Here is a 14,709-nt window from a genome sequence, read left to right as displayed (position 1 = left end):
TTTGCTCTATTTATCCCCAGGATACTGCTCCATGTACCTCCAGGATACTGATCCATGTACCTCCAGGATACTGCTTCATGTACCCCCAGGATAGTGCTCCATGTACCCCCATGATGGTGTTCCATGTACCCCCAGGATAGTGCTCTATGTACCCCCAGGATACTGATCCATGTACCTCCAGGATACTGCTCCATGTACCCCAAGGATACTACTCCATGTACTCCCAGGATACTGATCCATGTACCTCCAGGATACTGCTCCATGTACCCCCAGGATAGTGCTCCATGTACCCCCAGGATGGTGCTCCATGTACCCCCAGGATAGTGTTCCATGAACCCCTAGGATACTGATCCATGTACCCCTCAGGATAGTGCTCCATGTACCCCCAAGATACTGCTCCATCTATCCCAATTCACTGTGAACCCCTAGATATCCTATTTCCTGTGAAACCTAACCATGGATATATATATATATATATATATATATATCTAATAAAGCAATAATCAGAACAGCTTCTCAGTTTTCATATATGTATATATAAAGTGTTGGATCTCTTCTAAAGTTTCTTAAATCAAACAACCGCAGGTGGACCAAACTGCCCTCTACAGGGTGTCATGAAATTAACATAGCTGCCAAGCAAACTTCTAAAGCAATATTTTAAGTGTCCCTTAGATAAAGAGTTACATTTGCGATATATTATTCAGCATGATCTCATCAAAGATGGTAGTTCATCGTCTTTTTTCTCTTCAATACTTCTGGCACACCCTGTACAAGGGCGGGATGTAAAGTGGTAGATGTGTATACAAGGGGGGGGCAGGAAGAAGGGCGGGGCAGCTGCAGGGTTAAATTAGAAAAATCCGCAATAATCCCGCTTGCAATTCGTTTGCTCCAGAATCCACTAGGTCCGGAGAGTATCCTATCTGTAGATCCATCTTGTCCATCTCTCACCTGTAGGTAGAGATGGGGCAGGGATAGGGGGTAGATCCAGGGGTTCAGGGAGGGTCGGAATCCTTTAAATCTCTCAAGGGGGGGGGGAGCAGTAAGTTTGACATCTGAAGTTGATAGATTTCAATCTGGTTAATTTTATATTTATACATCTTACTTCAACAAATTCAGAGATTGTTAAAAAAATATAGAACAGATTTACTAACTATCTATCTAACTATCTAACTATCTATCTAACTATCTAACTATCTAACTATCTATCTAACTATCTAACTATCTATCTAACTATCTAACTATCTATCTAACTATCAAACTATCTAATTATCTATCTAACTATCTAACTATCTATCTAACTATATAACTATCTAACTACCTATCTAACTATATAACTAACTATTAAACTTACTATCTAACTATCTAACTGTCTAACTAAATAGTGAACTAATAAGCTAGCTAACAAACTTTAAATTAAATAACTCAAACAACCTATCTACCAAGCTTAAAAAACAAATTAACTAACAAACTTAGTTAGTTACCTAGCTTGATAACTAAGCAACAAGCTAGGTAAGCGACTTACCATCTAAATAACTAACTAACTAACTAATAAGTTGTCTAAATACAAGTAACCTACTATATTGATTAGGAGATCACCCTCAACTAAGCTTTTGATGTGTAGTGCAGGGATTTGCAGTACTCTGACCGAAGAAAAATTGGTGTTTAGTGGAGAGTGAGACAGTTAGATAACCAACCTACTAACCAGCTAGCTAAATAACTAGACCATATAAAACTAACTAACTGACTAGTTTAGTATAAATTAATTAATTAATTAACTATCTTAATAACAAACTAACTAACTTTTTGAATAACAAACTCACTAATTAATTAACTAACTTTCTGAGTAACAAATTAATTAATTAATTAACTAACTTTCTCAGTAACAAACTGAATAATTAATTAACTAATAAACTAGCTAACTAAATAACCAGCTAGCTAACTAACTAACTTAATAACAAACTAACTAGTGTAATAACTATCTAATTAACTAACTGACGATATAACTTAATATTATTACTTCAACAATTACTGACTAACTTACTAAATAGCTATAAGATAAAATTTCCTAAATTATGTAGAACTAACTTTTTATCTATCTATCTATCCACCTATAATACTAACTAACTGACTATCTATCAATCTATCTAACTACTTTAAGAACGGTTGAACTATCTCCTAAAGAAGGAATACCTATAATGCTCTGGGGTTATACAAGGGTAGTTGGACACCCTGGTGGGAAAATTTTAAAAACCTATCTGCAGGTCGCCTCGTACAATGTACTGGTGATTTTCTATGGTTAGCTGGATGTCAATTCTAAAATGGAATTTTTAACCAAAAAATCAGTCGGACGCTTTTATGCACCAGAGAACACTTGTCTTCTGTCCACAACAGAACTTTTTAAATTGGAGGCAATATCGTCTTCCTATGAAGGAAAAAATCCACCAAAAAGATTTGATAAATCCACAAAGGAGTATGTTCCTACTACCTTTACTCTTGTTATATACGTGATAACTCATCTTTCTGTTAATAAATGTTGTTCGATGAACTGTAAACGTAATTTATGATCAAAACGATCATGGTTTCTTTACAAAAGTGACTTGCGGATTTCTGTTTTGTATTGAAGTTAATTGTTAGAATTTAACACTTTGTAAACTGGAAAAATGTTTTCTACATTATTGATCAAATAGATGTTTAAAGGGTATCGTTGTAAATTGGGCATGCGCATGGCCATTTTAAATGAAAAATCACTGGAAACTAGGAAAAATATGTTGAAGAATCGAAGCACGTTAAGCTAATATTAATTACACGTAAGATGGAAAGCTGACAAGGATTTAATGCAAGGAAAGTTATTTCGGAAGTGCACACATCTTCTGTACTGCAGTGTACTGTCTCTGGGCGGTAATGTAAACACAAGACGAATGTCAAAACCTGACATGGGATCCATCTTTCACAAAAATAATCAATGAAATATTCTGGTGATAGGAAACTATTATGTGAATTATCAAAATTATCAAAATTAAATGCTTTTAACCTCCTCGGATACTAAACGAACACTGATGCATCTATTCTTGTTTACAAATTCCGCCCAAAGAGAACTGGTTTCAATATGTACGCAGAGTATACGCGACCGCAATTAACTTTCCTTGCATTACACCCTTGGAAATCTGATATGTTTTCAATCATAAATTTATTTAATTGAAGAACTGTAGAAAAAACAAAAATGTTTTGAATTTCTAAAATGTAACCAAATAAGTTAGATCTATCTTCTAAACTTGTGCGTAAAATGAAAACCTACTTCTGTCTAGTTTGAGGTTGAGAATGAATATTTTATCAAGAATTTTAAAAATATTTTAAGAATTGTGTTGACACATGGCTCCAAAAATGCGTTGTTACATAGTTTTGAAGAATTTGAATATTTCGACTCCGCCCTCCCATCCTACTTTAAGCTTTCATTGGACCTGGATATGAGAAGGGGGGGGGAGAAGGGGGGGGGGCAGTAAAAACTCAAGCTGAAGATAAGAGAAGGTTAAAATTTGTAAATGAATTTTTATACAGGGTGGCTGTTTTATTTTCGTAACATAAAATATCATATAAATATATGCAAGGTATTTCCAACAGCAACACTTTCTAATTCATTATTGTTACAAATTCTGATTTAATGATCCAAATATCTTTGCAACCTTATCTGTTAAACTTTTGATATTAAACGATTTGATCTGGCTAAATTCATGGCATGACATGAGGTCTGCAAAGTCTGGTTGCAAACAATAATATTAGCATAACAAATTAGAGATTGAGGCAACTTCGTTTTAATCCATTTATTCAATTAATGCAATATCACGTGCAGTTGAATGTTCTTCGTTGGTTTTTGACAAAAGTTGCAGAAATTTCACTGAAATTTAGCTCTTTCTTGGTGCAGTCGCACTATATTGATGTTAAAGCTCTCCAGGCAGAAATACACCTTTACAACATTGCTTTGGTAACCTTACTCATACTTGAATAAAGATATTGAAGAGGAAAATGACATTATTGATTGAAATTTTTGGATCGATTTTTCTTTAATTGTTTTCATCTTCAACTTACATTTTTTTGTAAACTCCTGTAGGTTCTTGTCTGAGTATTAACAAATTTCTTATCTTATTTCCCCCCAACCCATTTTTACAAATCTGTAACTTGAGATTCATAATTAGGCGTCTTGTCACCACATACTTACATCAGCTTGTCATCTTGGGAAATATATTACTTGATGAAAATATGTAGACATGGATCTACTATCTACTATCTACTATTTAATATCTACTATCTACTATCTACTATCTACTATCTACTATCTACTATCTACTATCTACTATCTATTATCTACTATCTTCTATCTACTATCTACTATCTAGAAGGTATCCCTGTGACAAATTATTGTAAACAAACGACATTCATATTCCAAGGCAATTTATATTCTTGGCTTAAATAAAATCATTTTAAACATTTTGTCATTTCTATTATTATTCATACATAGATTTCTTATGAAAGTAAATGTAAAAATATTGAATATAAACTGGAGGGTAGAAAATAAGGAAAAATATAGAATATAAACTGGAGGATAGAAAAGAAGGAAAAATATAGAATGAAAACTGGAGGGTAGAAAAGAAGGAAAAATATAGAATATAAACTGGAGGATAGAAAAGAAGGAAAAATATAGAATATAAACTGGAGGGTAGAAAAGAAGGAAAAATATTGAATATAAACTGGAGGGTAGAAAAGAAGGAAAAATATTGAGTATAAGCTGGAGGGTAGAAAAGAAGGAAAAATATTGAATATAAACTGGAGGGTAGAAAATAAGGAAAAATATAGAATATAAACTGGAGGGTAGAAAAGAAGGAAAAATATAGAATATAAACTGGAAGGTAAAAAAGAAGGAAAAATATTGAATAAACTGGAGGGTAGAAAATAAGGAAAAATATAGAATATAAACTGGAGGGTAGAAAAGAAGGAAAAATATAGAATATAAACTGGAAGGTAAAAAAGAAGGAAAAATATTGAATATAAACTGGAGGGTAGAAAAAAAGGAAAAATATTGAATATAACTGGAGGGTAGAAAAGAAGGAAAAATATAGAATATAAACTGGAGGGTAGAAAAGAAGGGATTGAATATAAACTGGAGGGTAGAAAAGAAGGAAAAATATTGAATATAAACTGGAGGGTAGAAAAGAAGGAAAAATATTGAATATAAACTGGAGGGTAGAAAATAGGGAAAAATATAGAATACAGGGTGTCTCAAAAAAACTGTGCAGTAGGGGTATTAGTAACTGAGGAAACAATTTTCGTTCAATTTTTACGATCAAGGTGTCATTCAAAAGCTCTATATTTCAGTTCACTTTGAACTCCCTTTCAGGCTGAAAGGGACTGAAAAAATTCATACCGAGAGATTCTTTTAATTCCTCTCTATATATTCTATTCTCTATGGTAGAAAAGAAGGAAAAATATAGAATAGAAACTGGAGGGTAGAAAAGAAGGAAGAAGCATTAAAGATTTTGTTGCAACTTGTTATAGCAGCCTGGATCTATGCTAGCGCGGAGCATATCAGATTTACAATAGTTAACTTCAAACTACTTAGTAGCAATAAAGAAAATTCTGTCGATTTTCGATCTTATATAAAATTCCTAAAACTTCCTCCATTGGCTCTGCAGCAAATATCCGCAAATCACTTTTTACAGAGAAACCACAATCGAAATATCAATGTTCTGCTAGAAACCTAGTGATATACATAATTCTTCCTTGATCAGACAAAGTGAACTGGCAGTGGACATCAGACAAAATGAACATGCAGTGGACATCAGACAAAGTGCACTGGCAGTGAACATCAGACAATGTGAACTGGCAGTGGACATCAGACAAAGTGAACTGGCAGTGGACATCAGACAAAGTGAACTGGTAGTGGATATCAGACAAAGTGAACTCGCAGTGGACATCAGACGAAGTGAACTGGCAGTGGACATCAGACAAAGTGAACTGGTAGTGGACATCAGACAAAGAGGGCTGTGTACATCAGACAAAGTGAGCTGTGGACATCAGACAAAGTGGACATGCAGTGGACATCAAACAAAGTGAACATGCAGTGGACATCAGACAAAGTGAACTGGCAGTGGACATCATACAAAATGAACATGCAGTTCTTTAAATGGAGGATTGGGTTGGAAGGGAAGACTAGGAGAAGGTTTTGAGTACTAATTATAACCCCTTGAGATATATTATGTGGAAATAGGGTGCATTCCATAACTAGGGGAACTTGACATACTTAGATAAAGCAACTTAATTTATAAGCTAAATTTTCATAACTAGCCTTAGAGGGCGCTTCGCGCCCATCTTCTAAATTAATTGTGAACATGTTCTCTTTGTGGACATCGTAAAACAAAACAAAAAAATTTTCACAAAAAATTTCGTGGATTTTCAAAATTTTTAAAAATTTAATGGAGATCGAATTTTGATGGAGACAAATATTTGAAATTTTGATCATTCATAAACCTTCCCTGGGGTCCCTAGATGTCCCACAAAAAATTTGGGCCCGATCGGTTCAGCCGTTTTGACGTTTATTGAATACAAACAGACAGACAGACAAACAAACAGACAAGCCAAATTTATATATAGATGTACAATAACGGTTTGCACTGTGCATTCTCATGTATATGAACTTTAGAATTAAGTAAATACAATGTACAGTTTTATACAGAATAAAAAAATGTAATATAATCATCGTATATAATATGTCCAGTTATATAATTTACAATATGATCATATGCATTTTTTTTTTCAATGTTTAATATGTGCTTTGTCCAGTGCTCAAACTTAAACTTTGTACAATGTAGATTTGAACTAAAGCAGTAATTAATGTAATTGTATATAAACATTAAAGATAAACACAAACACTTCTTTTTCCTCTGCTGGGAGGGATTTGGTTGGTTTCTTCGGTTTACTTTGTAATGCAGATTTTAACTAGTTTTTACCATAGATTGCAGACAGATAGACAGACAAACAGATAGATAGACAGACATATAGACAGACAGACAAGCAGACAGATAGACAGAGAAGCAGACAGATAGACAGACAAGCAAACCCAAATACATAATGATACAAGAGGATGGAATGGTATTTTGCATGCATGTTTTTAAATAACTATTAAGCTAAGCAATGCTACTCAACAGATCAATGCTATTTTGCATGTATGCTACTTGACAGAGCAAACTATTACACTGAGCAATATTGCTTAACAGAGCAATAGCATTTTGCATGTATGCTACCAAATAGAACAATTTATTACGCTGAGAAATGCTGCTCAACTGAGCAATGATATTTTGCATGCATGCTTTTTAAAAGAGCAAACTATTGAACTGAGAAATGCTGCTCAACAGAGCAATGACATTTTACATGCATGTTTTTTTAATAGAACAAACTATTAAGCTGAGCAATGCTGCTTAACAGAGTAATAGTATATTGCATGCATGTTACTGAATATAGCTATATATAGCTATATATATATAATATAGCAATGATATTTAACATATGTGCTACTTAATAGAGCTATCTTTCAAGCTCAGCAATGCTGCTTACCACGCAAAAGAGAAAAATTGGTCGCTATTCCCTCAGGACTAAATTTTGAACGTGTGACAGGATTCTTATCTCTAAGATCCTTATGATTTATTAACTCTCATTGAAATACTGGTCAAAATGCCAACAATAGAAGTTAGAAGAGTAAGATATTATGAGGGACGGGTCACCAAGGGTTAGATTGTGTACGGATACAATAGATCGGAACCTCTAGAGCTCTGGGTGGCAGGATGTGCGAGACAGGAGCTAAAAATAACCACAATGATTCCTAAATACCGGAACAAAATCCTTCTATAAACAGAACTTGAAGGAACGCGCCACACAATAAAGAAAAATGGCGTCCAAAATGTAAACAACATAGCGACATGCCTTCTCAGCTTTAAAATATCCTTTGACTCATTTCGCAAGCTCAGGATAAGACAGGATAGGACAGGATAGGACAGGATAGGACAGGATAGGACAGGATAGGACAGGAAAAATATCTAAAATGAGGGGGTGGATATATAGGTTACATATTAACCACAAGTAGAAATGACATTTAACCACAATAATGCCCTAAACCCAACATTCAAGGCAGAGAGGGGACCTGTACTACGCTTTATAAACATTTAACATTTCTTTTTCCATAAAACCTGACAGTCAGACATAGATTTGCACCTTTGCAAAAGTGTTAAAATATTTTACAAAGATTTTCTGCCTTTGTAGAGAATAATTGAAAAGTCAATTTGTGTTGACAAAAGACAGCAATCAGGCAGTCACCAAGCTACAGGTGGATTCAGGCAGTTTAAACATATGCTTCGGCACATGGCACAACAAAAACTAAATATTTTAGCCACAGAAAATCAAGGCGCTTTGTGCCCTCCTTCAATATGATAATGTTCACAGATCTTTATTGATAAGAGACACGAGCTTCAATTTTGTATAAGACATGGCTCCAAACAATATAATATTTAATAATTTTCAATTTACAATTTTTACTTTTTGAATTTTTAACTGTTTCTAATTTCTTGTTTTTAATACAATAAAACTGCACAAGTTTCAATTAAATTTTTGATTGAAAAACTTAAATATGTATCGATATCAATTTGATAATAGAAAAATGTTTAAATATATAAAAAAAAAGTTTATGAAATTTTATTTTTGATATTTGCGGTTTAAAATCTATAAAGTATATGAAAATGTGAAAAGATGATATATCAACCTAAATTCTTTAGTTCTTTATTCTTAAGTGCCTTATACTTATCTTTTAATTACTTATCCTTCTGTTCCTCGTCCTTCAGTTCATTATCCTTCAGTTCCTTATCCTTCAGTTCATTATCCTTCAGTTTCTTATTCTTCACTTCCAAATTCTTTAGTTTCTTATCCTTTAATTCCTTATCCTTGTTTCTTATTCTTCAATTTCTTATCCTTCAGTTCCTTATACTTCAGCTCCTTATCCTTCAGTTCATTATCCTTCTGTTTCTTATTCTTCACTTCCAAATTCTTTAGTTTCTTATCCTTTAATTCCTTATCCTTGTTTCTTATTCTTCAATTTCTTATCCTTCAGTTCCTTATACTTCAGCTCCTTATCCTTCAGTTCATTATCCTTCTGTTTCTTATTCTTCACTTCCAAATTCTTTAGTTTCTTATCCTTTAATTCCTTATCCTTTAATTCCTTATCCATTAATTCCTTTTCCTTTAGTTTCTTATTCTTTAATTCCTTATCCTTTGATTCCTTATCCATCAGATCCTTATCCAATAGTTTCTTTATTCTTTAATACCTTATTATTCTTTATCCCCCAGTTCCTTATTCTTCAGTTTCTTTTTCTTTATTTTCTTATCCTTTAATTCCTTATACTTTAATTCCTTATCCTTTAGTACTCTTATCCTTTAATTCCTTATCCTTTGATTCCTTATCCATCATTTCCTTATCCTTCATTTACTTATCCTTCATTTACTTATCCTTCATTTACTTATCCTTCAGTTCCATATTCTTTAGTTTCTNATCAAGTAAATTTTAACAACTACCAGAAAATCTGAAAACATACCAGAAATCAAGTAAATCTGAACACATACCAGAAATCAAGTAAATCTGAACACATACCAGAAATTAAAAATATTTTCTTTTCTAAAGCTCTACAATAAGAGGAGTTATGATTCAAATTTGACGTGCAATCTACTTCAGTCTCACGTAAAAGAAAAGTCTAAGTTTAAAATATAAAAAGTTTACCATCAGGTTATGAAGACATTGGGATTAGAAAACTGTAAGGTTCAATTCCTTTTGTAAAATGTTCTAAATATTATTATTCCAAGGACAGTTATAACCTTACAATATATTTGGTCAAACAGCCCATTTAAACTGTTCTTTGTATACACTGCACAATATATGTAAATCCGTAAATATATAAATAATACAAACATGGCTTTCAGACCCAGTTAATGTCTTGCTGGTTTAAACACGACCTTACGCCTTTAAAATGAGTTTTTGCCAACATGTTCTAGTCAGGGGTCCATATAATTCCCAAAATAGCTGATTTTCTCGATCCCAAAATAATTTTTTGCCCCCAACTTAAAAAAAAATGCCCCCAATTAAAAAACATTTTCTAATTCCACATTTGCCCCCAATTTAAAAAAAATGCCCCCAATTTTTTTTTAAATTATCATTTTAAAATAATTTGCCCCCATTTCTTTCAAATTTGTCAATCCCAAATGGGATTGAAAAAGGAATTATATGGACCCCTGGTTCTAGTCCGTATATCTTCAGAACTGCGAAACATAATGTACGATTTCTCAAAAACATTATTTCTAAAAGCTTGAGTTGTAGAGCCCTATATTTCTTTAGTTATCATTAAAATGCAAAGAAAAAAAAGCATCGAAACATTCCGAAAACTCAATTTACATGAACAATGTTCCAAAATAAAACAACTTGATAAGAAAAAAAATCATTCATGAATTATTAGTTCTAACAAAAATGGATAAACACACAAAAAACTCCGAAGCCCTTTACTTTCTTTTACCGCACTGCTATGATAAGTTTGGTCTAGAAAACCAATATTAAACACTGTTATGACTTGGTTTTTAATGCAGTATATATCAAGGGGAAAAAATCAAAGGAATAAGAAACTACAATCTTAAATTTGTCAAGCCAATTTTTTCAACATTTTTAAATTTGATAGTTGTTCTCTGTTAATTTTTATACATATATGATATTGTGTTCAATAAAATCTTTTTATTTCTAGCCTTTAAACGATAAAGAGCTTAAAAACCTCCTTTATTTTTTGTCTTGTTTTTAAATTTCTTATCCAAACATATTTTAAACAATAATCTTTCTCTGTTAACCCTAATTTTGATCTATATGTTTTCAATAAATCGTTATATTTCCAACCTTTAAACGAAAAATAACTAAAAAAAACTTCCTTTTTTTACAGCATTTCCTATCCAAATATACGTTTAAACGATAATCTTTGGTATATAAACTCTTTTCTTTTCTAACCTTCTTTTTGATAAAACGTTTCTGTAATCTTTACAACATACATTCTTGGAATAAATGAATTGGATATTACAAAATATTTTTTATTTCTGAATAAATGAGAATAAGAATATACATCTCTGGACTGTAGTGTATAGTGTATATTGTATAATGTATAAATTAACGAGGCATATCACAGATAGAAGGATTGCATTAAACCCAAGGACGGGTTTGGGTGGTCCCATGCTCCGGGTACAAGGTTTAATATAGTAGGATGGATTAGTTATTTCTCCGGGTACTTTGTACTAGCTAGTAGGATGAATAAGTTACTTCTCCGGGAACAGTTAACAGGTTTGACTCTTCTCCGGGTCCACAAAATAGTAGGTTGGATTGATCATATCTCCAGGTAAGGACTAGCAGACCATGGACTCTGTGGCTTGAGGAACATGAAAATCCTGCAAACTACTGCTGCACTCACTTAAGGGTGGAGAAGGAAAGCAAGGATCGACCTGGTAATCGTGAGATCCAAAATCTCCAGGATGAAGTGGAGGAGAGGAATAGGAGTTGGGGAACTCACAAGGAGGCATACTTTGCTCTGCAGGGAAACTAAATCCTCCGAACTCAAAGTTGTGGCAATCCTGTGGAGGGAACGGAGATCTAAAATCAAAAGCCATTGCATTCGGAGGGAATGACATTGGATGAAGAATCCTCCGATGGTTCGGAGGCAGGAAGGGCATCCTCCCAGGATGACCCATGAACTGAAGCTGGTGGATTCTCTTCTGTTTACTCCGCTTGTTCTGGAACCAGACCTGGATCACACGCATAGGTAACCCTGTCTCTTTGGCTAGCTGTTCTCTCATTAACCTCGTAGGTTTAGGATTCTGATCAAAACAGGTTTTCAAAACTTCCAGCTGTTTAGCTTTAATAGTTGTTCTTGGCCCGCGTCTTTTACCGTCCTTTCCTTCCTTCTTATCGTCGTCTTTGTCATAATCGTCTCCATCATCCGGGGAGCCAGGGTCTTTGCTGTCCTCGTCAAATGACTTTTCGTCCTCATCAAGGAGTTTCTTTAAATCGTCCGAGGACACTTCGCTTTCTATTCCAGAGTCAGCGTCCGTCTCCTCCGTCCTCAATCCTAGTTTCGTATCAGCTGAGAGGTTTAGCTTGTTCTCCAGGTAGTCCTTTTCACAGAGAAGGTTTCCCAGATGATCCAACCCAACCTGCATTCCTTTATCTAGTCCTTTGCAGCACCTGGAGCATTTAAAGCACTCCAGATGGAACTGACTGTCTCCGATATTCCTAACGTCCTGATCTTGTGAGAAAACTATATGACAAGCTGAACACCTTGGTCCAAACATTCTGTAGAAATCCTGTTTGCAGTAGAACTGTCCCCATTTAGTAAAGCAGGATTCTGTAAGCATATCCCGGCATACTGCGCATCTCATACAATCCTCATGTAGAGCTAAAGATCCGCATCTAACCACGAATTTATCAACAATACTCTGCCCGCACTCTGCACACTCTGTCATGTTTATTGCGCGGTAGTTCGCTGATAACTACTGTGTTTAGCTGACAGGGACGGTAGGCCGGTAGGTGGCGGCCTCACATCATGAATTTGGACCAATGAGAGATCTTCTTGAGGAATCCTCGTCTCTGATATGTGGAGACCTCAGCGGCCGCCACCCAAACACATAGATAGATGTAATGATAAGCAGATACATATGTAGATTTAGTCTGTTGAGCACAGAAAGATAGGGAAACGTACGTAAGATAGATAGATAAATATAGGCACAAGCAGATAGAAAAATCTAGGCTTTGATAGATGGATAGGATAATGAGAGGGGGACAAAGTTAAAAAATGTAACAATGAATTGATAGAAAATTTACAAATTCATAAAAAGAAAAAGTTCTAAAGTCCTTCTCTCTGCTGTGCAAGGTCTTGAAAATATTCTTCTTCCCTCAAAAATGTTCTTACAATTGTCCAATTCAAATTTCAATCAATTCTTGACTCGACACCCCCCGGACCCCACTCTTCTAAATACAACTATCTAACCTAGTTGAAATTTTATCCCATAGCTGATACTTTCAATTCAAACAAATTTTCTTAGTTTGTTCCTTAATAAATCTTCATAATATCTCTTAATCTAAACCTTGTTAAATTACATGGATTTAACTATAGACAGATGGAGAAGGTAAATTTTATGCGACATCGCTGGTACGACTTTGTGACCTCGTGGCTCCTATAGTTATGATTTTACTCACAAGTATGAGAAAAAGGAGGTATGGAATTATGAAATAAAAAACTGACGCTTTATTAGCTTATTTGTGTTTGTGTATCCACCATTCTTTACACCCTGTATTATACTTTATCTCTACATTAATCCCTCTGATATCACCCTGCCACAGATCACCTGACAATCTCCTTCCTTCCAATTAACTCCCTACCATATCAAAAAACATAATTTGATGTGTTTAACCTATTATATTCAGTATCGTTAACTAACTTAGGGCTAACCACTCAAAACAACCTACCATGGTTAGGCGGGTCCAAACTGCATAGTAAATTGTGATTGCTTAAGTGTAATATCCATGCTTTGTAGTTGAATAAAAATATGAATGAATGATTAACCAAACAGGTTTCAATCCTACAGGCAATTTACTTTAGTTTAAAGTGTGATGGCCGGCTATATGTAGTTTCATTGGAATTGTTTCTTTAATTCTTTTACTAAAACTATTTGAACCAAAATTATTAAAAATATTACTTAGTTTCAAGAGATAAGATGGTCGGTCGGAGGTAAATAAGTTCATCTTGTATGTTTATAAACTGTACAACAACATAAAATACAAATAATATTGTTTAAATATTGTCTTCGTATTCCAGAGTTTTATGGATCCCACTGTACTAGACTAGCTATGTATATTTTAAGTGAAGAAGTATTTGTATATTTGCTGTGAGATGCGTATCTTGAGATTCAATTCTAAGATATAAATAAACTGATAAATAGATACAAATTTCTTGCTGGGAGGAAGGGAAGAGGGGGGGAAGGGTTACAAATGGGATGAGAGGGGAAGGGTAGAAGGGTTGCAGACGAGAAAGGTGGGAGGGAAAGAAGTGTTACCGATGGGAAGGAGGGATAGGAGAGATGGGTTCATACGTAAGTGGTGCAAAGAGAAGGATGGGAAGTGAAGGAGGGGAAGTCTTGGTAGAGATTGGAAGAGAGGTAAAGGAGAAACGGGCAACAGAGTAGAAGGGAGGGAAAGGAGATAAGGGTTACATATGGAAAGAGAAAGAAGGGAGAGAATGGTTACACATGGGAAGAGAAGAAAAGAAAAGAAGGGTTAAATATTGGAAGAGAAGGAAAGGAGAGAAGGGATACATATGGGAAGAGAAAGAAGGGAGAGAATGGTTAGACATGGGAAGAGAAGAAAAGAAAAGAAGGGTTAAATATTGGAAGAGAAGGAAAAGAGAGGATGGTTACATATGGGAAGAGAAGGAAACGAGAGAAGGGTTACACATGAGAAGAGAAGAAAAGAAATGAAGGGTTAAATATTGGAAGAGAAGGAAAGGAGAGAAGGGTTACATATGGGAAGAGAAGGAAGGGAGAGAAGGATTACATACGGGAGTGATGAAAGGAGAAAAGTCTTACTGATGGCAAGAGAAGGAG

The 14,709-nt window shown here is 34.4% G+C and overlaps 1 protein-coding gene across 1 annotated transcript; it reads right to left on the bottom strand.

Annotated features, from left to right (window-relative positions):
• Positions 1-11,135: 11,135 nt before the first annotated feature.
• LOC111699489 (LIM/homeobox protein Lhx1) lies at positions 11,136-12,588 on the bottom strand. Its single transcript, XM_023470178.1, has one exon. The coding sequence runs from the start codon at positions 12,571-12,573 to the stop codon at positions 11,461-11,463; it is 1,113 nt and encodes a 370-aa protein (XP_023325946.1). The 5' UTR covers positions 12,574-12,588; the 3' UTR covers positions 11,136-11,460.
• Between the last annotated feature and the right edge of the window lie 2,121 nt (positions 12,589-14,709).

The sequence above is a fragment of the Eurytemora carolleeae genome, unplaced genomic scaffold (assembly GCF_000591075.1).
Source record: "Eurytemora carolleeae unplaced genomic scaffold, Eaff_2.0 scaffold238, whole genome shotgun sequence".
In the NCBI taxonomy this organism is placed as follows: domain Eukaryota; kingdom Metazoa; phylum Arthropoda; class Copepoda; order Calanoida; family Temoridae; genus Eurytemora; species Eurytemora carolleeae.
Note: the sequence above shows the minus strand (reverse complement) of the source record. Positions and strands in the feature narration are given on the sequence as shown.

Excerpts from the sequence above, each read along its gene's own strand:
- LOC111699489 (XM_023470178.1), bottom strand. The coding sequence starts at position 12,573 with ATGACAGAGTGTGCAGAGTGCGGGCAGAGTATTGTTGATAAATTCGTG.